The 23,932-nt window shown below is 45.9% G+C and overlaps 2 protein-coding genes across 5 annotated transcripts in view; one reads left to right on the top strand and one right to left on the bottom strand.

Moving 5' to 3' along the window:
* The window catches only part of LOC137430343 (ribosyldihydronicotinamide dehydrogenase [quinone]), a 30,051-nt gene extending 26,423 nt beyond the window's left edge, over nucleotides 1–3,628 (top strand). For both annotated transcript variants that reach the window (XM_068121143.2, XM_078780562.1), the window contains exons 4-6: nucleotides 400–513; nucleotides 2,827–2,934; nucleotides 3,149–3,628. In XM_068121143.2, coding sequence (XP_067977244.2) covers nucleotides 400–513; nucleotides 2,827–2,934; nucleotides 3,149–3,478 — 552 coding nt within the window. In that variant the 3' untranslated portion in view covers nucleotides 3,479–3,628. The remainder of the gene's footprint in view (nucleotides 1–399; nucleotides 514–2,826; nucleotides 2,935–3,148) is intronic.
* The window catches only part of LOC137430347 (THAP domain-containing protein 2-like), a 33,533-nt gene extending 9,989 nt beyond the window's left edge, over nucleotides 1–23,544 (bottom strand). Inside the window, exons 1-4 of one of the 3 annotated variants that reach the window (XM_078780566.1) lie at nucleotides 23,448–23,521; nucleotides 22,958–23,238; nucleotides 8,832–9,027; nucleotides 8,467–8,581 (exon numbers count right to left, since the gene is read on the bottom strand). In XM_078780566.1, the coding sequence (XP_078636692.1) occupies nucleotides 8,467–8,581; nucleotides 8,832–9,027; nucleotides 22,958–23,025 (379 nt within the window). In that variant the 5' untranslated portion in view covers nucleotides 23,026–23,238; nucleotides 23,448–23,521. Of the gene's footprint in view, nucleotides 1–8,146; nucleotides 8,582–8,831; nucleotides 9,028–22,898; nucleotides 23,239–23,447 lie in introns of those variants that run through there. The other 2 variants (XM_078780564.1, XM_078780565.1) reach the window with 2 other exon arrangements.
* Between the last annotated feature and the right edge of the window lie 388 nt (nucleotides 23,545–23,932).

The following is a 23,932-nucleotide window of genomic DNA, read 5'->3' as shown; positions in this document are numbered from 1 at the left end:
TCAATTGGGAGGCCCAAATGAAAAGGCAAAATATCAGAAATTTAAGGCTTCTTTTAAATTTTAAACTATTTATATAAACATCAGTTAAATCATATCACACGTAAATCATCAAAATCTAAACAGTATTTGTAGAATTTCAATAAAAGCCACATCACTGTTCATATCGGTAAATATTATTCCATCGTGTTTGGAAAAATTGCAAAATTGGAAAACCAATAGAGCCTATTTTACTCCAGGGGGTCCCAGGATTACCCACCCAAAATTTCGTTGCGATCGGTTCAGCCGTTTTTGCGGTACCTGGGAACAGACGGACGGACGGACGGACGGACGGACATTTGGTGAATTATAGTAAGATGACGTGTTTGATCTTAAGTTGTTGCTTCATTCTGTTTTCCGTAGTTCCCCATGTACTGGTTCAGCATGCCCGCCATCCTCAAGGGATGGATGGATCGTGTTCTCACCTATGGCTTCGCCTACACATACCCGGGATTCTATGAAAAGGCTCCGTTTGCCGTAAGGAGCATTCGCCAACCACATTTGCTTTATGAATTACACTTTTATAATCGATATCCCAAAATATGATCGAAATCCCTTTTGCCGCATTGCTTGCTTCTTTGAGAGGGCAAAGTATGAACAGAAAGGTCTCTTTAAAGTTTAAACTAAAGACTATGACCATCATCTAGAAATGGGTGAGCACAGCCAGAGTTTCTCTGTTTTTATAAAGCGGTTAAAGTTTTTGTGAATCCAAGAATTAGAACAAAGCCAACCACAGGTAGGCCAGTCCCAGCACCAACGTGCATGGACACACAAAGCTGTTGAAACGAGTACACGTGGATATTCGTCCAAAAGCAATAATGCGTGGTCATACAATAAACGCTTTTGTCGCTTCTGCCTATGGACATCGTCAGCAAAACAAGAATCGGCTCGATATGCTGAGATTACCAAAGAAGCCGTACACATTGTTTGTTTGGAGGGTATCAGGAAGCATGTAGTAAAGTTGGATTCCTCAGCTGCAAGACAAAATACATATTCAGTGATAGCATCATTTCCATACGGTTGGATTGAACGATGAATAGAGATCCCTCCATGAGCTTATCAAGGAATTCATTCTGGCTCAAAAGTCTAAATGCATTGGCTTATCGGCTACCTTCTGGCACTTTCTACCTTGTGGCTTCATCAACACAAGGCCCAACATTCACTTCTTCTTTTCCTATGGGTATGCCACCGACGCAGTACCTATTATTAGGTCACCTCATCTCAATTCTCGAAGAGATGAACTTATAGAATGGGTCGTGATGTCTGTGCGGTCGTCCGTCCGTTAACTTTTTACTATTTTTGCTACTCCTCCCTTATCACCTGCCTGATTGTCCTGAAACTTGACAAAAGAATACAAAACAGTAGCCCTCATAATCACCCAGGCTTCGACTTTTCGATTTTGGATCAAAGGGGCTACTTTCGACACCACCATCCCCTCCAATCTTCGGATCCCTAACTCGTCCCTTACTTACCAACCGATTGCTCTGAAACTTGATAAAGCCCTTCTACTTGATGGTCCTCAGGATCACTCGGTCTTATATTTTTCGATTTCGGATCATGGGGCCTCCCAGGGGATCAGGGAGCTGCCAATGGGGTTCCCCCGAACCAGCAGGGGTCTGAACTACAACCTCAACCCAAAACACAACCTCAATACAACCCAAACTACTAACCAGAAATCTCACACCTCATCAAATAACGAGACAATCCAAAACACAACACTCCAACAGCCAAAGCACCAGACATAGAAAGGATTCACGTGCTAAACACAGAAATCAACTGGCCCACCTTTCTACAAACACTAAAGCACTCGACCAATACCAAGCACTTGTACTAAAACCATAAATAGCATCAATAACTCTAACAACGGCATAACACCCTCACATGCAGCCATTAGTACCACAGACAATACACTACATGGCCAAAAGTATATGGACACCCGAACATCACACCAGTAGGTGCTCGTCGAACATCTCATTCCAAAATCATGGGCATTAATATGGATTTGGTTCCCCCTTTGCTGCTATGACAGCCTCCACTCTACTGGGAAGGGTTTCTACTAGATGTTGGAACATTGCTGCGGGGATTTGCTTCCATTCAGCCACAAGAGCATAAGACCTTCACACCTTTGCTGTGGCCACCACCCACAACTTTTACAACACCAACATAGACTTGATGACACCACTGATGACAACTCCAACAACTGCCAGGCTGCTCCACACACAATACAAATCATGGAAGACTGTGCAGGTCCTGGCTTCACGTAGGCAAGAGCACAACATATTGGATGTGAGGAATCTGTGGGTCGCTCCTGTGAGGTCATTTGGCTATCTTTGTGCTGGTGGTCTGTTCAACCAGAACCGAATGGGGCAACAACAACAACAACAACAACTACAACCTCAAGAGATGACTGTCAGCCCACTCGGGGCTATTTATTGGCTAATACAGGGATTTGGAATGTGGCCAGGATGCTGGCAATACCTCACCTACTCTTTTTGGATGACACTGCTTGCTATCGTTGATATTCACCAACAAACGGTGCTGGCAGGCAGGACCTCCTGCTTAATGTCCTGTTGATGGATGGCACACACATCGATGCTTCGCCTTGCATGTGAAACACCAGCGTGACAGTTTATAGCTGGGCATAGATGCAAACGCAGACTGAACAGAGCAAGGGTAAGTATACATACCCCCAGCATGTTGCCAGCCCCATCAATGGGTAAGAATACTAGACAGTCAGGTAAGATGGAATCACAATGTACTAAAAGTCATGTTTTTCCTCTTTTTATACAGGCCCAAAAGAAGAAGGCAGTTTTGTCATTTACAACTGGAGGACCGCAAACAATGTACCAACCAAATGGAATCAATGGGGACATGAATGTCATCTCCTGGGGAATGCAGGTAAAGCTTGCACTGTAGAATCTCACCTGCTTACTTGGATGTAGCATCAGGTCAGCATGCAGGTATTATAGCAGTGCAGACTTTATTCCATTAGTGGAATTTACTGTTTTGATCTTGGCATTGCTTTGTGCAACCTAGTCTTGCACACTCAACAGATCTTTAGCAACCAACACATCTTTCCTCCCTCCCCTCCACCCCTTCCCCTTCACTCAAGCATGGGATCCTTCATTTCTGTGGATTCCAAGTGCTGGCGCCCCACATCGTGTACGGACCCGCTTCGGCTTCAAACGAGGCCCGTGTGTCGATGTTGGCAGACTGGACTCGACGCCTCGAGACGTTGTGGGATGAAAAACCTCTCCGTTTCCTGTCTGAGGACAAGTTTGACATGACCGTTGGTTTTACAATGAAACCTGAGGTGATGAATGAGTATTTGAATGTTCCCTCTGGTCCAACTACCGGTCAGCACTTGGGCAAACCTCTTCCTGAGAATAACCAAACCGAGAGTGCAGATAAGGTTGAACGTAGCTGTTTCTCTCTGGAATAATCATTTTTCCATCTTTTTCAGTGTCTTAACATAGGGTTAAATGGTAGACATTGGGTTGTTACCTTCAGCTGTATTTAAGAATACATTGAATTGTCTTATCTCTCTCCAATGAGATGTTTTGATTTCTGGCAATACACGATGCTGCATTTATCCTGTCTCTGGCTCATGATAATCTTACAATTAAATATCAGTCTTTTCAGATTTTAAATAGTTTTAAAACTAGAACGACATTCATCGAGCGCATAGTCTTGCTTCGCTTGCTCATTCTAAACAAAAACATCGTTAACTGAACACGTTACTATTATGGCCCACTGCTATTATTGCCCATATATCCGTATCAAACATGCGCCCTATTATGTCACGGTTTTTTTGCCAGGGTTATGAATGTCACAAATTTAATTCTTCGCTCACATCGGGTCATAGATCAGATATATGAAGTTTCACATTAATTTTTTTGGGATAAAGATTTCAATTCAACCAATTATGGCTGGAATACCACTTCACCGATGGCATCATAATTATTACCCTATGTGCCCAATGGGGAGTTCATGACGTATGCCAAGTTTCAAATTTTTCCGTTGCAGCGGTTTTGGTGAAAATGTCATTTGTCCCTTTAATCCAATATGGCTGGCAGATCATGTGACCTATGACTTCAGATTTAGCAATAAAATATTCTCCATGGGAGTCCCTTCCATGTATAAAATTTTGCATTGATTGGACAAGCGGTCATAGAGAAACAATTTTTAAAGCAAAAATATAAAGATGTGGACACACACAGACAGACAGGGGCATTGAGATCGTCTCGCATCCCTCACACTGGCCAATGAAGAAAAATACGTCTAACGTCGAAACCACATTTCCAGGCTGGCCTCCAAAGACAGTCGCCGACTGGGCATCCTCCGTCATGCGAAGGCCTTCCTTGGCACACCTGAGCTCCTCACCACATACAAGGCTTTCATCCGCAGCTCAATGGAATACTGTTCCCCCCTCTGGGCCGGTGCTCCTGCCTCACACCTAGCTCGCCTTCACGCTGTAGAAACCAAAGCGTTCAGAATCATTGGAATCTCCCGCGATGAAGCTAACTCCAAGGGCCTTTCACTCACTCACCGCAGGCAGGTTGGTGGTCTTTCCGTCTTCTACCGACTCCTCTCCGGCCTTGCTCCCCCAGCTCTCTCTGGGCTCTGTCCCCCAAATATTCCTACAGGTCGCACAAGATCTGCCTGCAACCCTCCTATGGTTAAACTGCCAAAATCAAGACTCTCTGCTCACTTTCATTCCTCTTTTCTCCCACCTCTGGAACATACTCCATCACTCTTCAATCCCACTCCTCCCTCCAGGTCTTTAAAACAGCTGTTCACCACCATCTCTTATCTTCCCTCATCGAAAACCTTGATCTTTTCTACCCCCGTTAATACACCCCAAATCCACCTTTTTCAATCTCCGACTTCATTCCTAGTCGTCAATTTGTTTTATCCCGTGCACCCCTTCCCTCTCCCTTCCACAGATCTCCCGATGTCCCTGTTCTCCACTGTTGTGCTTGTGTGCTTCCCTCTCTCCCCATTTCGTCTCCCCCTCCCTTTATTATGTTTTATTTGTCCGTTTATGTTATTTGCGCTTTATGTGCTAGCTCTTATATGAGCCTCGATCTTGTAGACAAAAATAAACAAAACATTCAGCCAAGTCATTATTTTGCATACACAACATAGTTTGTTTGTTTTTTGTGCTGTTCATACCAATTATGCCGGACATTTTCCAGTTTATGCCATTCCACGTCATGTATAGTATGCGAGAATTATATGATTGTCACGCCAAGGTGTTATTCCGGATTAGATGCCATTTTTGCCTTATTGGTGTTGCGTTGAGCATTTTATACAGCACTGTATCTGGACGTGTGGGTTGTGGGAGAGTTGGAGGGAAGGGGAAGCTTGGAATGCCGAAACAAACAGAGCAGAGTTTGTTTTGATTCACAGATCTTTTGAATGAAACTATCATGCTGAAGCCAAATGGTGGGAAGAAAAGTGGAGGCCTTCTATTTACAGGCCTCATACTGTGGGATCGTTCATGTCCACCAGCACAGTGGAAAATAGGCTTTGTCCCTCCAAATTAATGGATGGTACACATCGATGCAAAGCCCTGCTATGAGATTGCATCAAAAATGCTGTTCAGGGCATACTCCGATATTTTTACAAAAGTTATGAATAATTTTGCTGAAAGTCTCCAGACATTGATTGGAAGAGGTGAACATGGGTTCCTTTGAAAGTGTGTGCTCGTTTTAATCACAATTGAGTATCTCCAAGTGGGATACACTATCTCAAGTTGGCACAATCCAAAAAGTTCTTTTTTAAAATCTGCTGGCTCTTTATTGCAGCTAAAAGTGGGGAAAAAATTGATAAGTTACGATATAAACGTGTGGAATGGCTGCTCCGTTTGCTTATGTGGTGCGCAACGCAATCGCGTGAGCTACAGCACACCATGAGTGAGTTCCACACGTTTTATCACCGGTGAGAATTACTTCCAACATTTTGAAACACGAGTGGAATTGCGACTTTTCTCAACACCCATCATTGCAGTGAGATGTGCTGGAAGTAGAGACCCCAAGCTTGAACCATGCCCCAAATAAACAAAAATTGTTGTAAGACCCCAGGCTGTAATACCACCTCAAATGATCTTCAACATAACTTAACAACTTCCTTAACGACTTTGTCTCAAATAACATGAGGGTCTGGTGTTTGAATTTCAGCCGAGCTTCCGAGGCCGTGGGTGGGGTCAGCACAGGCTTAGGTTGGATGAAATTTAGGCCTTATCCGAGGTCATGCACTCGTGCGTATTGCGAACAAGTTGCACGTCTTGCTGTGTACAAAGTTTGGATGACCAACCTTTTTTCCACCCATTCATGAAACAACCCTTCACGTTGAAACGTCTTCTATTTAAGATGTTTCGAACTTTAATAAACAATATCTTACGTATTTGCTTGTTTCTTCCATAGCCTCGGTACTCTTCATATTAAGCCACCTTTCCCTTTTCTCTGCACTCCTCTGCCTGGAAGAAACCACTTCTTCAAATTCAGGACATGCTGCCCTTTCTCTCTCCTGACCATCTTTCCATCTCACCCCAGAGGGTCGGTGGGGGGTCAAAGGTCATTGGACACTTTTATTTCCAAATTTAAGCATTTTTTTTATATATTTTTTTACATCTTGGGAGAGGATTTATGTACTTTTGGGAACTATTATTATTTGTATATCCGTTACCATTGCCACTACCAACATAAACATAACTAGAACAGTACTCAGTAGAGAGCATACATACCTCCACCAAGCTGAACAGTTTACATTTTGTATCCCACTGCTGGCCCGGATCTGGATTTGGACCTGAATCAAAATGGAATCTGCTTGTTCTTATGAACTACCCAACTCATCCACCAAGTTTTGTCATAATCCAGCCACAACTTTTTGCAATATCGTTTTTGGGCCCATCTCTCAATGGTGAAGAATCACTTTCGTTTTTTGCATACATAGTTGAGGCTCATGGAGGAACTAGTCAGTACACTAAACAGAACAGGACAAAAGGAACAGTTGAGAGAGGGGGGAAACACCAACAGCAGAGTTGAAGGACAAGATAAAGGCAGACTTGGACAAACAATGGACGTGGGTTGGAATGTGGGGCAGGAGAGGATGCAAGGATAGACAAGATGGATACAGAAGGAAACTCGGGAGGGAAAAACTGGCAATTTGGAAAGAGGATGGGTGGGATTAACGAGGGTAGAAAAGATCATGATCTCGGATTGGGGATGATCTGAGATGGTGGTGAAAAGCTGTGCTGAAGATCGGAGAGGTAAGAATGATTGATGAGAATGTGGAAGATGGTTCCACGGGTAGGGAAAAAGTGAATGAGTGGAGGTGAGCAGTGATCCTGGATTTAGGTTGGATGAGGCGAGCTCCTTCAACAGCCAAAAAAAGAAGGCCATGTCCTCTCTCTTACTAGGGAAGTTTTCTCCCCTAAGTTATTCAAACCATCGACCAAACATCCAAACATCGATAGCACTTCTGGTGTTCATGCTTAATCAACAGCAACAGGAGCAACAGTAAATCAGAACCTGATAATGAGAAAGAGAACATGATATGGATTTAATTAGACAGAACCATTTGCATACACTATATAAAGGGTCTAAATTAGAGGCACATAAGGGTGAAACTTCAATACTCTGTAATGACCGCTAACTAGTCTTCGATCGAGTTGATTTTTTTTACTGAATTATTTTCGCATTAGATGGAACTTTTTGGGGAGCTGCCGCATTTGAAAATCGGAAGGTTGAAACTTTTGGACCACCTGTGCATCTTTAAAAGTGAAACACTAGAAAGTAGAATTTGTCACAAATGCATCAATGGATATGCCTCATCCCACTTTAACGACAACCAGCCCCTGACCGTAGCCGAACATCAGGCCACGGAGGTATATGTAGAACCTGGAGAGCCAATGAGATGCGGCGCAGCATTAGCAGCCGTGAAGCCGAGTGGCGGCCATATTGGCGGGCCGAATGTTTTGTCAACAAACCATTGCGCCCATCGGTGACTAATACTAGTAATAGACTCGACAGAAGAAGTAAAATTTAAAATTGTGCAGTTGAAGTTGAAACCAGTATATCAATGGTCATTGAAGAGAATGGAATACTTGTTGCACTTTTCTTTTTGTCTGTTTATTGGATACATTAAAGAATAATATATTTACAATGATTAATCACACTGCAAGTCACTGCCTGAAGAATGTCATGTCGAGCATTTCAGCGCAGTTGTCAGTGACCAAGCCATTCTCTTTCAGGTCATGCACAATGGTCTTCAGTGACTCCACCTTCCTGGCTAGCCTTCTGTTACGCTGGTGGCTCAACTTTAATTTCTTTTGAAAATTGTTCAGTTTGGCACTTGCATCATCCAACTTTCGTTTCAGCGAACGTGGGCTAGTGACAATGGTGTACGAGTGATCCTCATTCTTACATGAAGGTCCCTTCTTGGGATGAGTGTCTTCAGTCTTTCCTGGTTCATCCTCAGGGGCTGGCTCGTATTGTTGAACAATTGACCTTGCTGCTGGTGGTTTCCTCTCAACTGTAGCCTATTTGGAAAAATATAATTTGACACATAAGTGAATGGTTCATACATTTGAATAAATTGATAAATTAACGATTTAAAGTATGTATGCATGCACGTGCATTTGTATGAATGCTGTGTGTGTATTTGAATAGCACAACAATAAAAATAACTGTCACTTTTGAAAAACGTGCTTGAGATTATTAAATAGCATGATTTTAAAACACCAAAACAACTTGAACTTAATTGAAAATTGTTCGAATATCAATGTATACCTTTGTCAAATGTGCTGGGAAGTTGAAACAGCTTGGGACGGTGTTTGGCTTGAGTCGAACTGTTTGACCTGTTCTGTCAAAACTGCTGTCTGTGAAGTGATCACTGCACAGGACTGTGGTGCCTGGAGTGGGCTGGAAGGACTCTCTTCTCAAAGCAGCACTCCATCTGGAGCACAGGTCTTTGTCCTTTGGGAACCTTGAAATAAAAACTTCACTGATTAGTTCCAATTCACTGTTTTGACAATTTAGGTCGATGAGTTGCGACACAAACTAGTTTATCCAAAACCTGAATTTGAAATGTAAATGAAGGTTGTAGATTTCAAAATTTAAAACAATTGCTGGCAATGCTTCAATTTTTCACAGAAAGTCAAAATTTGGACTTGTAATTCCAGTTTATTTCACCAGAACAAACTTTTGTTTGAGCTCAAACACTTAAATGAACATCCACCATCCACAGAGGCATATATGTGGAGTGACGTAAACAAAATCACATCTGCCTTACAAACTATGTACACAAAAAATACTGTGACACGGCCAATTAGCCAAAGCCAGTGCCGGATTAACAATGATACGAATGGTACGTTCGTACAGGGCCCACCACAATTTGGGGCCCCCCACAAACACCTAATATTTTGTTTTAATGTTGGTGCATACGACAAAAGAAGATCTCGAGGTTTTCCCAAATGTGTCTGACGTTGATGATAAGTAACTGTAGAGAGGAGAGTTCATGCTCTAAGCGATCAGAGATGACCATGTATATATCGCTCTGCAATGTACGAAACAGCAACATTTCACTGTGCTAAGTTCTCCGATTTCAGTGCTGCTAAAACGAGAAGGGAGTGTTCAAAAATTATGTCGTGGGTGGGGCGGTGAATTGGAAGTAGGTCAGCGTAAAACTTTCGTGACCCCCCCCATGTACCAAGGGCAAACTTTTTCTCCCCCACCCATCAGTAAAACTTTATTGCCCAACCCCCTCACCTAACTTAGTTAAGAGTATCCCTAACCCTAACCCTTCACTGTCTCATATATTGTATATATTTGTGTTTTAATCAAGCTGCCTTTTAATCTGTGAAGTCTTTTTTTGTGTCATATAGTACTGACTTCATTATCCCGGTGTGTACCCTGGTTAGAATAGGTACACCGTATCCCTGCATGTCATAAGAGGCGACTAAGAGGGTTGGCGTCAGGAAGGGCATCCGGCCATAAAAACATTGCCTCAAAAAGAGAACCATGACAATTACAACTACATATGGGCAGGGTACAGCACGAAGTGGAGATCGGTTTCTGAGGTTTGGGACATGGAATGTAGGGACAATGACAGGGAGATCAGGAGAAGTGGTGGAAGTATTGGTTAGAAAAAGAGTGGACATATGTTGTGTGCAAGAGACGAGATGGAAGGGAAGTGGTGTGAGAATGGTGAAGGGTCGGCAGGGACAGAAATACAAGTTTGTGCGGCAAGGGTGCCCGGAGGGCATGAATGGTGTTGGTGTCCTGTTTTCTGAGGAGTTTGTAGACAGTGTGGTGAGTGTGACAAGAGTGAGTGATAGGTTGATGATGGTGAAAATGATGATTGGAAAGCTCTTGGTGAACGTCATCTCGGGATATGCTCCGCAGGTTGGTCGGAGCGATGAAGAGAAGGACAAGTTCTGGTGTGCGATAGAGAAGCTAATGGAAAACATGAAAGATGAGGAAGTTGTTGTGGTAGGAGGATACCTAAATGGACATGTGGGAAGGAGTATGGACGGTTTTGAGGGAGTTCATGGGGGTTACGGATATGGTGTGAGAAACGGAGAAGGTGAAAGGATTTTGGAGTTTGCTGATGGAGCTGATTTGTTGATTTGTAATACTCAGTTCCAGAAAGGGGATAATAAGCTTGTTACATACACGTCAGGTGGGTCGACGACAACCGTTGACTACCTGATGGTGCGTAGGCGAGATAGGGGGCACCTCCGGGACACAAAAGTGATCCCGGAGGAGGAGGCTGTTTCACAGCACCACTTGGTTGTCTGCGACATAAGGGTGAAAGGTGCGAGGAGAGCTCGGCGGGTGAAGTACCAACCGAGAATGAAGGTGTGGAGGTTGAAAGAGGTGACAGTAAGAGAGGCATTAAAAGATAGGCTGAGTAGGGTCGAGGATGATGTGGTTGAGCTTGAACGTGGTTGGATGTCAATGAAAGATAGTCTGTTGGGAGCCGTTGGTGAGGTATGTGGATGGACAAAAGGACCACCGAGGCACACGGAAACATGGTGGTGGGATGATGAAGTTGGAAAGAGGATTGACGAGAAGAGGAAGAAGTTAGTGGCAGAAAGGAGTGGCAGAAGGCGAAGGGTACGGGAGCAGAAAAAGCAGAGCATGAAAGTTATAAGGCAGCCAAGAAGGCTGCAAAGAAAGAGGTAGCAAAGGCGCAGGAAGCATGTAGGAAAATGTTCGGAGAACGCTTGGATTCAGAAGAGGGTCAGAGAACGGTATTCAGGATTGCAAAGCAGATAGCGAAAGAGAGGTGTGATGTGATGTGGGTGAGTTGCTTGAAGGATGAAGTGGGACAAATCGTTGTGGACCCAGATGGAATTAAAGGAAGATGGAAAAGATATATGGAAATGCTGTTGAATACAGAGAATGAATGGGATGGCAACATAGAGAGTAACCCAGTTTTAGGACCGGCAGAGAAGATAACTGAGAAGGAAGTTGAGGAAGCGATAAAAGCAATGAAGAGTAGAAAAGCGGGAGGGCCGACGGGAGTTGTGGGAGATATGTTGAAGGCAGCAGGAAGTTGGGGTGTGAAGAGAATGACAGAGATCTGTAATCTGGTGGTGAAAGGAGGCCGCATTCCAGTGGATTGGGAACTGAGTACCCTTGTCCCTCTATACAAGGGGAAAGGTGACCCTCTGGAGTGTGGCTCGTACCGAGCAATAAAGTTATTGGAGCATGGAATGAATGTATTGGAAAGGGTGTTGGAGAGGAGGATAAGGAAGAAGGTGAAGATCGACGAAATGCAGTTTGGATTTATGCCAGGAAGAGGAACGACAGACACGCTCTTTATTGTGAGGCAGTTGCAGGAGAAGTACATGGAGAAGAGGAAGAAGTTGTTTCTTGGGTTTGTTGATCTGGAGAAAGCATTCGATAGGGTTCCATGTGAAGTATTTACATGGGCATTGAGGAAGTTAGAAGTGGAGGAATGGTTGATCAGAGTAGTGATGGCAATGTACAAAAGAGCACGCACAGCTGTAAGGACGAAGGACAGGAACAGTGGTGAGTTTGAGGTGAATGTGGGAGTGCATCAGGGGTCGGTACTAAGTCCACTACTATTTGTAGCTGTGATGGAGGTGCTGGCTCAGAACGTGAAGGAGGGTTTACCATGAGAGTTGTTGTATGCAGATGATCTGGTGTTGATTGCGGAAAGTATGGATGGACTGAAGGAAAAGATGAACAAGTGGAAGGAATGTATGGAGACAAAAGGTCTGAAGGTGAATTATAGGAAAGACGAAGGTGATGGCAAGTGGTAAAGCATGTGGTGAGGTGGAAAGAACTGGGAAGTGGCCATGTGCTGTGTGCAGGAAGGGTGTCGGAGTGAACTCCATTCAATGTACAATGTGTGCTGAGTGGGCTCATCAAAAATGTAGTGGTCTGATAGGGTCATTAACCACTGTGGCAGCTACATTCAAATGTAAGGTGTGCACAGAGGGAGCTGCAGATGGAGGAAATGTTGAGTTGGATCTTGGAGATGGCATGAAGCTGGAAGGTGTGAAAACATTTTGCTACCTCGGAGACATGCTGAATGGAGAAGGTGGATCAGACTCGGCAACGGTTGCTAGAGTAAGATGTGCATGGAAGACGTTTCGGGAACTGAGTGGTGTGCTGATGAGGAGGGGAGTGTCGTTGAAGCTGAAGGGAAAGGTGCATGTGTGAGAAGTGTTATGATTTATGGGAGCAAGACATGGGTAATGAACGTAGAGCAGCAGCGAAGGCTGGAAAGGGTGGAAATGCGAATGGTTCGGTGGATGTGCAGAGTATCGTTGAGAGAGAGGCAGACAAATGATGAATTGCGAAAGATGATGGGAATAGAGCCTGTGATTGATGCTGTGAAGAGGAACAGGTTGAGATGGTTTGGTCATGTTAGTCAGGTTCACTATGTCAATAAATTATATTTCGTTCAAAATCATGGTAGATTAGCAAACCTATACATTTTTGGAAAGGTTATAGCATAAGGAAACTAAAAATCAATGTTTACATTTGGAGAGATACCTGTATGGCGGCCATTTTGGATTTTCAAAATGGCCACTGTAACATACATATTTTGTTCTATTTCTGCCTCTAATTACCCTAAAAACTTTTAAAAATATACTAAACCTATATTTTCAGGGACAAGGAATCCAATGAAAGTATCAAATTAGTGCTATGGGGAATGGTAAGACACGAATCAAAGGTTTTGAATTGCAAAATACTGTCTTTATATTCGCGATAAGTTGCATAATCAAATACATGTTATCATTTTGTACAGGCAGTTAATAACATCAAAATGTGTCACAATAATTCATATCACCAAACATACACAGGCAGTCAGCAAAATCATATATACACATGCAGTCAGTATAACTTCACATCTACACAGGCAGTCAATGACAAAATATACACAGGCAGTCAATGGCATCAAACATACACGATTACAGAATATGCCATTTAGAGTTCGTCATCAGTCATCACTGTCCTGTGTGTCGTATCCGACAATATAGTCCGCATCGTTTTCACAGTCCGTTCCACACAAGCAAAGGTCGGTCAAATTGATTAAAAAAAAAAAAAAAGCACCTTTAGAGGCCATTTTTCCCCCGCAAGCGGGGGTTGGCCTTTTTCGGGGACCGTGGTTGTTGTTGTTTTCGGTCCCCTTTTTGAAGCAATGTTTTACGGCCGGATGCCCTTCCTGCCGCCAACCCTTTTTGTCCCCTTTTACGACGAGCAGGGAATTACCAGTGAACTGGTACTCAATTTGCCGACCTCGGAAGGATGACAGGCTGAGTCAACCCCCCTGGCGTTAATTCAGCGATCGACCGGGATTCAAACCCAGGATCCTCAGATCCTAAGCTGGCACCCTAGCCGCTAGCCCAACACCAGGGATTTGGAGGTTCATCAAATTGATTGGCAAATCGAATTGGTCGAATGGTCGATCGAATCGAATTTGATGAATCGAATCGAATTGATCGAATTGGTCAAATGGTCAATCGAAGCGATTGGTCGAATGGTCGAATTGGTCAAATGGAATTGGTCGAATCTAATTGGTCGGAATTGGCAAATGTAAACATTGATTTTCAGATTTTCCATGTAATAACGTTTCCAAAAATGTATAGGTTTGCTAATCTACCATGATTTTGAACGAAAAAACATAGTGAACCTGACTATGTGTTGAGGAAGGATGAAAGTGACTGGTTGAGAAGAGTGATGGAAATGAATGTAGAAGGAAGTAGAGGACGTGGAAGACCGAGAAAGACTTGGCTAAAGATAGTGGAAGAAGAAATGTGGGCAAGGGGGTTAACAAGGAGAGATGCAGAAAATAGGGCAAAATGGAGAAGATTGTCGTGGGGACCGCAAGGCTAACCCCCGGCCCCGCTCTAGCAGGGAAAATGGCCTTAAAATGCATGTTGTTGTGTGTGTATACTGACTTCGTTAAGGCACTCAAATTTATGTTAAATGACACAAAAAAAGACTACACAGATTAAAAGGCAGCTTGATTAAAACACAAATATATATAATATAAAAACATTTAAGGGTATTTAGTAGATAAACTCATCAAATTTGAATAAACTTTTTTGGCCCCCCCTGCCCGTACCGAACATGGAAACTTTCATGACATTGACCCCCCCCCCGCCCCCACCCATTGGGCTGGTCAAAACTTTTTGTGCTCCCCCCCCCCTACTACTGCACCGCCCCTCCCCCCTACATAAATTATGAACACTCCGTAAGAATTGTATTACCGCATAAAATAGATTCGTCTCGCTGTTGTAGTCACTAGCCAATACTCTAGCTTGGTGGCAAATATCAATTGATTTTGTGCATTTATAATATTGTTACGCAACTGTGATTAACACCACAGTTACGGATGGCCGATTTGCGAGACTTTAACTCCCGAGGCGAACACTCAATGGCGGACTCAAGTTCAACACAAACGCGTGGAATGGCGGGACACAGCGAAGGCTCCGCAACCTTATCTATTAAAATCAAACACCCAGGAAAACTGCGTTCAGATATATATATAGAAATATAAGGATTTATTATTGAATAGTAATACAGTGAAAAAAAGCCGCGCCGGTAAATCTAATAACTCTAAATCGGGACGTCCCCACACGACTGACAGCAAACACGATACGAGGGAGATTATGAATACAAAAATAACACGTCACGTCGTTCAAATGTACGCGGATGCGGCTTATCTGTCTTTCGTCGTCTTGGTGGCGGCCGTCCAACACCGCTCCTTTTGGCCCAATCGCACACCACCAGGTCCTTCGCTCCAAGCTCTACGAGGCCCCGCTCCAAGCACCACGCGTCCGACGCGTGGCCAGCAGCTTCACACGAGGACGATCTCCACAAGGCCCGTGCACCAATGGTTCAACGGAGGGCTCGACTTGCAACGAACTGCTGCGAACTGCCGCGTGCTCTGTGTGCTTGGTGTTCTAACGAACTCTCCACCAACTGCCTTCGGGGAGCTTTTTCCACCAACTGTCTTCGGGGAGCTTTTTCCACCAACTGTGTCTCCGCGTCGACTGTGTGCTCCAACGAACTCCCTGTGTCTGCCTGCGTCTGCCGTATCTGCCTGCGTCTGCCCCGAAAATGGCGTCCGACCGTCGCATATATTGGTGGCCGATGACGTCACATTGGCGCACTCCTCAGCCAATCACAGCCTCCCAACTCGCCCAGGTCACGCCCTCTGCGGCATGCGACTCCTGACATCTCCCGTCCGCGACCCCCCCCCCGCGGTCGTTTTGTAACACGTGCCAGCGAGGTTGGTAGGCCTTTGAGGTGCGAACGGCGGCGGCCAACCGTGGCGGTGTTTTTGGCCTGGTTTCCTGTCTATTTATTACGAAGTCAATGTCAGGGAAAGGGAATTATTTAATGTTGCGCTAAGGACCTAACTAATGTTTATGTGGTTTGCAGTGCCATAATGGACAAAGGTTTGACTACTAGGTGAGACTCACAGGGGCGTGACCTTTAATCCCTCACTATTTAACACTCGAACCTCCAGGTAGGTCCACAACCATACATCTTACCCCGACAAACGCCTAAACATCAAGAACTTATTACATGTAGAGTCCCTGTCACGACAGCCGAATACCTACCTATTCAGATCTACCTAGCTCTAGATATTGCTCTACCAAATTCATAACACAGCCCCCCCCCTGGAACCGTAGCTCCTGCAAGGTTCACCGCAGGCGCTACCATTCCAGCCTTAACACTTACTGTCACACACTTAATTAACCTATGAAATAAATCAGGAAGGGCTGTGGGAAGTGAGTCGGACTACCTACCTACACTTCCTTAACATGCTGAACCCCTTAACCATCATGCAAGTATGTACATTTTCTTCGTTGTTCCTGTGGAGGGAGGAAACAACAACACACAACACTAACTTAACCACAAAACTTAACCATCTTTCCAAACTCAAAACTCTAACCTTTGTACATACCCCGGTCTACAGACCGCGTCCCCCGGTGGATGCCACAAGACACAACCTTACCTGCGGGGCCATCCCCAATGCATCCCCCTAAATTTCCACGGCCCTGTCCAGATGTTACAGGTGAGTGACACGGCTCGGTGCATTTCGCCCACATTCATGCTACACAGACCCCTTAACCACTCATTCTCATTCCATAGGTCATCAAGGCATTTCAAAAATCAACAAAGCACTTATTTCAATACACCCCCCTGCAGGACCATGGCATTGATGTCATTCACGTGTGTGTGCATTCCTCAACTAGGCAGCGGGGAGGTACCGCACAAAAAGATGGTGGGGGCGCATCAGGCTGTGGTGCCCGCAGTCCCAAAAACAAGTCAACCGACTTACAAGTTCATTGCCCCCCCCCCCTTTACCTCTTGGCCCCGTGACAGCCCAACAGCCCCTTTCCGCCGTTACCTCGCCGGTGAGGGTCTCCACACACCCCAGGCTCCTTTGCCTCCTGCTTTCGCGCAGCAACACGGGTCACCGGGGGACTTCCTCACCCCGCGGCGCCCAACCAGACCCTCCACCGACGAGCTCCAATTTCCAGTTACCACCGGCTGCCAGGGGTAATTGCCGCAGAGGGGGGCCCGCAGGCATCGCTCCTCAGAGCTTGCTCTGTACCTGCGGACACACACACCTTCCCCACCCACAAGACCCCAAAACACACTTCCTCCCCCGCTGCCATTCAATTCTCCACACAACTCAGCACAATTCAGTACAATTCTTGGTGTAAAAGGTGTTACAAGGCTTGCCATGGCCTGCCACATGTGAAATCCCCCAGTTCACATTTAAACCATCACACATTTCCAAAAGCACATTTCCAAAAGCACAAGTATCACCCCTCATTATCTCCAATAATCATCACTCACTCTCCAGGTTCCACTCTCACGACCACATCAAAACACCTAACCACAATACAAAAACATACGCCACCCACAAGACACTGTGGCTCCCATTCCATCCCCTCACCGGCCATGTCATCACTCGCTCTCACCTCCCAACTCCAAATTACATGTCCCCAATTTCCCAAAGCAAATCCTGAAGCCTGGGACAGTACTCCTCAAAACACTCACCTCAAGTGCAGGTAGTTGCAGGTTGGTCAGGTTCAAGAGCGTCATCCACCCTTCACAATCCCAAAATTTCACATTGGGCCTACCAAATACTTCCAAATTTCTCTTTTGTCCCCACTACACTGGCAGGTATGTGGATCCGCATCCAACGGTGATCATCACTACACAACTACCTGTGGCCACGACAGCTCTGCACCTCTACCGTGCAAGGGTCACCGGGACAAGGTGAGCAGTCAAAACGCCAACATGGCCCATGAGTGTCCATAAGGGTGCGACCCACCATCCATCCTTCGGCCCCCCTGCGAGGAACACAGCTGCAGCAGCCCCAGCTGGCCAATGTGGTGAGCACTTGCTGCCACAACACACACTACCGCACACACAACCTCGGCCCTGGGGGGCACGGTCGCAGTGCGTGGCATCCCTACAGCCACGTCCCCTGCACCTCCCCATCATCCCCCAGCCCGACTACAGAACTGCAGCCCCCCCAGTGCTCACCCACACTTGACCACACCAAGGTCCAGTCAACAGCCATGCTCCACCAGGAGACCCACCCAGAAGACATGGTCCACACACCTCGGACACGCACAGCACCACGTTGACCCTCAGGCTACACAACTACATCCCCATCATCCCGCGTCCCAAATATCAGCACAGTTGCCCCCGCAACCAGTTGAAAGCTGTGTCTTGCTACCCTATTAATTTTATCACAGCCTCCAACACTTTGGTCTACACACCTGGATCAATAATGGCGTCACTGTACAGTGTCCACCATGGCATTTCAAAATCCACCCTTAAATTTCCATCTAACCCACAGATTACCCATGCTAAACATTTGTCACCTTTTACTAACCTCACCAAAGGATGCTTTGCCATACACATGCCAGCCGAGCATGGCCCATATGCTCGGCTCGTTACACATCTCCCGATTCACATCCCCATGGCTCTCTTCCCAACCCGAGAGTCCATAAATCATAACGGAGCATCTGTGGAAGGTCACTCACACCATCACGTTCCACAGATGCCCCAATGGTTGTCCGGCAGGCTATCTCCATCCCCGTCCATTCGGTTTGACCCGCGTCCATAGACCAACCACCATGCCAGGTCACCACATTCTGGTTGTCCCAGAGTCCCTGGAGGAGGGTGCCAGGCCGCATGCCGGGTGGTCACCACATCAGTCCCAAGTTGGCCGTCCGCAGTGTCACCACCAAAGCGCGACCCACAACACCTCCCCCTAGTGGTCCTCAATAAATGCCAACCCAGGCTTGAGAAACTACCTCGGACCCCTCTGGAGGTCTTAACCCCCACCAGGGTCCGGTGACCCTGCCGGCCCGAGCCACCAGCTCGGACGGCGCCCCGATGGACAAGGGACGCCACACTCCACCAGACCCCCCGTGGGACCCAGGTCGTACCTCGACACCCAAGGCTGGACCCCACGTCCAAATCTCGCCATCACAGCCCCCCAGCTGGCCGGCATACCCAAATTTTGAAAGGGGCAACTTTTGCCCGAGGCCATCACCCATGACCTCTCCATGTCCAGATCCCGCAGCCCGGGGACCAATCCAAACCATGGCTGCTCCAAATCAAGTTCCCATTGTAATTTTATTTTAAATTTTATTTTACAAATTTTCATTCCCACTGCCAAACCGCAGCTGCAGGGAACAACCTCTACCACCGGTTGTTCTGCCCCTCCCTGCAGTTGATCCAAATTCCCTACAGGGACCAAATCTCCAGAAGCTCTATCTCCCGATCCTCCAAGATCCAAATCCAGCCCGGAGCCAACACACTCCCCCAACTGGTTGTCCAATTTTGGAGCCTCTGTTTCCAAATAGCAGTGTACAGTGAGCGTCCCCTCGGTCATTCCAACCACCTCCTCGGACCAACTCACCTCATCACCCAGGCTCCTTTGGGCCTGAACCAGCTCTACCTCCATGGGACTGTCACAGGTCTCCAGCCGCTGGATCAAATCATCCTCATCATCATCATCATTACAAATCATTCCTGGCCCCGCCAGGCTTTGATCAATATCCCCTATAAATACCCGGTCCGGCTCTATCGCATGGACCCCCAAAAACTCTACCCCCTCTTGCTCCGCACCACCGCCCTGGTGCTGCACAATTCCAAATTCATCCCCCGGTTGGGGTGTTGTGACATCCACACGGTCCCGATAAACAACCAGGCCAGAATGTGGGAAACATTCCCCATTACAACTCTCACATTCCAAATTTCCTTCCCCGCTCACCTCCTCGGCCAATTTGCCCCCCTGTCGGTTGAGCAGTCCCCATTCCTCACTCTGCTGTAGCATTCTGGCATCCACCCGGCCCCGATAGCCTTCCAGGTCCCCATTTGCTTTATCAATTCGAGCATTTGTGGCACCAATCTGACCCTCCAACTTTTCCCCCATTTGGACAGCCTGCGTCACGCCCTCCTCTATTTTTGACATTAATTCTTCCCGTTTCAATTCAATTTCCACCCCTATGGCTTTTTCCATCTCCCCCATTTGAGTTTCTACTTTACCCTCAAATTTCCCCAGTCTGTCCGTAATTTGGTTTTGCACTCTCCCTTCTATGCCATCAATTCGTTCCCCCAGCTGCTGTGCCATTTCCCCAATTTTTCCTTCCAATTGTTCATTCCTTTCCTTTATTTCATTCCCTTGTTCATTCATTTGTTCATTCATCACCTCCATTTTTCCCTCCAATCCATCGATTTTGCTGTCCATCCCTTCGATTTGTTCTTTCAATCCCTCCTTTAATCCTTCAATTTTATCACTCTGGGCATTCAGTTCCCCTTTTAACCCATCAATTTTATTTCCCATTCCTTCAATGTGTCCCTCCAATCGATCACTCATTCCCTTCATTCCTTCCCTCCATTCCTTCCCCTGTGACTTCATTTGTTCATTCAATTCCCGACTGGCTCGCTCACTCTGTGCGTTCATGTCTCCCCGAATTTCTGCAAGGTTTCGCTCACCCTCGGCCCTCTGAGCATTTATTAAATTTACTATGGTCTGGAGATCTATCGGGGCCGTCCCACTTGTTCCCGACTCCCCGGTAGGGGAGGGGGATAAGTTGGTGCTCGGGACGAGGGAGGTTCCAAGGCTCACCTCTACATCAAATTCCCCTATTTCCGGCTCACTCCCAACGCTGACGGAGGCCTCGCTGCGTACTTCCATTTCGTCGACCTCCGACATCCGCTTTTCGGAAGGTCGTTCCCCGCGCGCGTATTTATTTTAATAATTCCTGAAACACAATTTAAATTTGACGAAGACGCGATATCGCGCTCCGTTTGCCCAATTGATTATCAAATTTCTCCGCCTCAACTATAAAAATTTTGCGTTCGAACGTCGAGCGCAATGTACGCCCGACCGTGTCGATGTCGCCCCGCGGACAAAAAAATTTGTCCGACCGTGTCGATGTCTCGCCGCGGACAAAAAAATTTGTCCGACGGGTTCAAATCCCACTCCTGACACCACTTGTTACGCAACTGTGATTAACACCACAGTTACGGATGGCCGATTTGCGAGACTTTAACTCCCGAGGCGAAACTCAATGGCGGACTCAAGTTCAACACAAACGCGCGGAATGGCGGGACACAGCGAAGGCTCCGCAACCTTATCTATTAAAATCAAACACCCAGGAAAACTGCGTTCAGATATATATATAGAAAATAATATAAGGATTTATTATTGAATAGTAATACAGTGAAAAAAAGCCGCGCCGGTAAATCTAATAACTCTAAATCGGGACGTCCCCACACGACTGACAGCAAACACGATACGAGGGAGATTATGAATACAAAAATAACACGTCACGTCGTTCAAATGTACGCGGATGCGGCTTATCTGTCTTTCGTCGTCTTGGTGGCGGCCGTCCAACACCGCTCCTTTTGGCCCGATCGCACACCACCAGGTCCTTCGCTCCAAGCTCTACGAGGCCCCGCTCCAAGCACCACGCGTCCGACGCGTGGCCAGCAGCTTCACACGAGGACGATCTCCACAAGGCCCGTGCACCAATGGTTCAACGGAGGGCTCGACTTGCAACGAACTGCTGCGAACTGCCGCGTGCTCTGTGTGCTTGGTGTTCTAACGAACTCTCCACCAACTGCCTTCTGGGAGCTTTTTCCACCAACTGTCTTCGGGGAGCTTTTTCCACCAACTGTGTCTCCGCGTTGACTGTGTGCTCCAACGAACTCCCTGTGTCTGCCTGCGTCTGCCGTATCTGCCTGCGTCTGCCCCGAAAATGGCGTCCGACCGTCGCATATATTGGTGGCCGATGACGTCACATTGGCGCACTCCTCAGCCAATCACAGCCTCCCAACTCGCCCAGGTCACGCCCTCTGCGGCATGCGACTCCTGACATCTCCCGTCCGCGACCCCCCCCCCGCGGTCGTTTTGTAACACGTGCCAGCGAGGTTGGTAGGCCTTTGAGGTGCGAACGGCGGCGGCCAACCGTGGCGGTGTTTTTGGCCTGGTTTCCTGTCTATTTATTACGAAGTCAATGTCAGGGAAAGGGAATTATTTAATGTTGCGCTAAGGACCTAACTAATGTTTATGTGGTTTGCAGTGCCATAATGGACAAAGGTTTGACTACTAGGTGAGACTCACAGGGGCGTGACCTTTAATCCCTCACTATTTAACACTCGAACCTCCAGGTAGGTCCACAACCATACATCTTACCCCGACAAACGCCTAAACATCAAGAACTTATTACATGTAGAGTCCCTGTCACGACAGCCGAATACCTACCTATTCAGATCTACCTAGCTCTAGATATTGCTCTACCAAATTCATAACAATATATTTTCACATGTCAAGCTTTAATTCGATTTTATTTTTACAATAATTGCATATGCAAATTATATCATATACAGTATTTTGTTTCTGTACTTTATTTTCACCAGCCTTTCCATTTCATTTGTATTTTTTTTAGCTATTTCAAAACAATAGAATTAAGCAAATGTTCCACTCAGACATGCGTTGGTGAACAGTGTTTCTGCATTGAGGCATGTTATGATTTTGGTCTCTCAAAATAAAAGGCACCCCACAAATAATTGTACCAGGCCCCCCACAATGTTAATCCGGCACTGGCCAAAGCCATTAGCCACTCCCCCACCCATACACCTATCATCCGGTTTTCCCCTGACGACTTGTCGTAAATAAGACACTGTTTTAGTAATCTAATTTATCAATTATAATACATAAATAATCATAAAATACGTGTCAGACTGAGGACACGGCAGGAAAAGTTCGTTGCAAAACAATCACTAACTTCCCCAGTGACAAAAAGACGAACACGTGCTCACCTTTCTAGTGTTTCTGTTGTACTTGTACAATAATCTGTTGTGCACATTATTCCCCTTACCTATGAAATGATACATTGGAGCTCTTCCCTGTGGCATTTGTACAACCAAATGCAGCACATTGAGGCATATTTTCAGCGTGAGACTTATGCAGAGCTGTCTGTATCAAAAAGTTCGAAGCAGCTGACAATCGGCCCTCCAAGATGGCCGTCTCATTACTTCCGGTTGCTTCAAAAGAGAGGCTTCATTGGCTCTCCAGATTCTATTTATAACTCCGTGCATCAGGCTCGTAAATCTCCAGCCGATTCGTGAAAGATTTAGGCCAAGCTTCCCACGGCCAACCCTACAAGAACGTGGGAATAATAATTCTGTCCGTTGAAGGAAAGATTAAAAATATAATGCTGAAGAAGAGGAATTAATAAAAGAAGAAGAAGACGCTAGTAAAGCGGAATTTGCGAAGGACGAGTGCATTCATTGCGATTGCAAAAATGCTGACTCCAAAGGTGCTCCATTACCAATCAGCATTATTTACCAATTTACCAACTCCATTACCAATTTGTCGTGAGGTCTTGAGTTGTTAGGCAACTTGGTGAACACTGTCCTAGCTGATTAGTAATGGAACACACCCCATATCCAAATGTAGCGGAAATGACGTAATTACGCCGCCCAAGCAAGTGAGATAATGTGAAGCTATTAAAGTTACTAAAATATATAACGTCTACAAACTTTTCATTATCAAATTGTCTAACGTTTCTGTCAAGTATAAAAGCAATTATTTTAAGCGATTTATTTATTTCGTGGTAGCACCTTTTCCTGTCAACCAAGAATGTCCGGTGAGGCAGGTGTTGTTGATTTCCGGTTTTTATTTTGCTCATCGATTCATTTATTACGTATTATAAGGAAACATGATAATGTCTTGTTTATTAATTGCCGAACGTCAATTCAACGGTACTGTAGTTGTACATGTTTATTGAGAAACAAACTCAAGACGGTGCGACATCCATACACCGCACAGAGGCTCGAAGTAATAGTATTGG

This window comes from Myxine glutinosa, chromosome 6, assembly GCF_964187855.1.
Source record: "Myxine glutinosa chromosome 6, kmMyxGlut1.1, whole genome shotgun sequence".
Lineage (NCBI taxonomy): Eukaryota > Metazoa > Chordata > Myxini > Myxiniformes > Myxinidae > Myxine > Myxine glutinosa.
The sequence above is the reverse complement of the archived record's forward strand: the minus strand, read 5'-3'. Positions and strand labels throughout refer to the sequence as shown.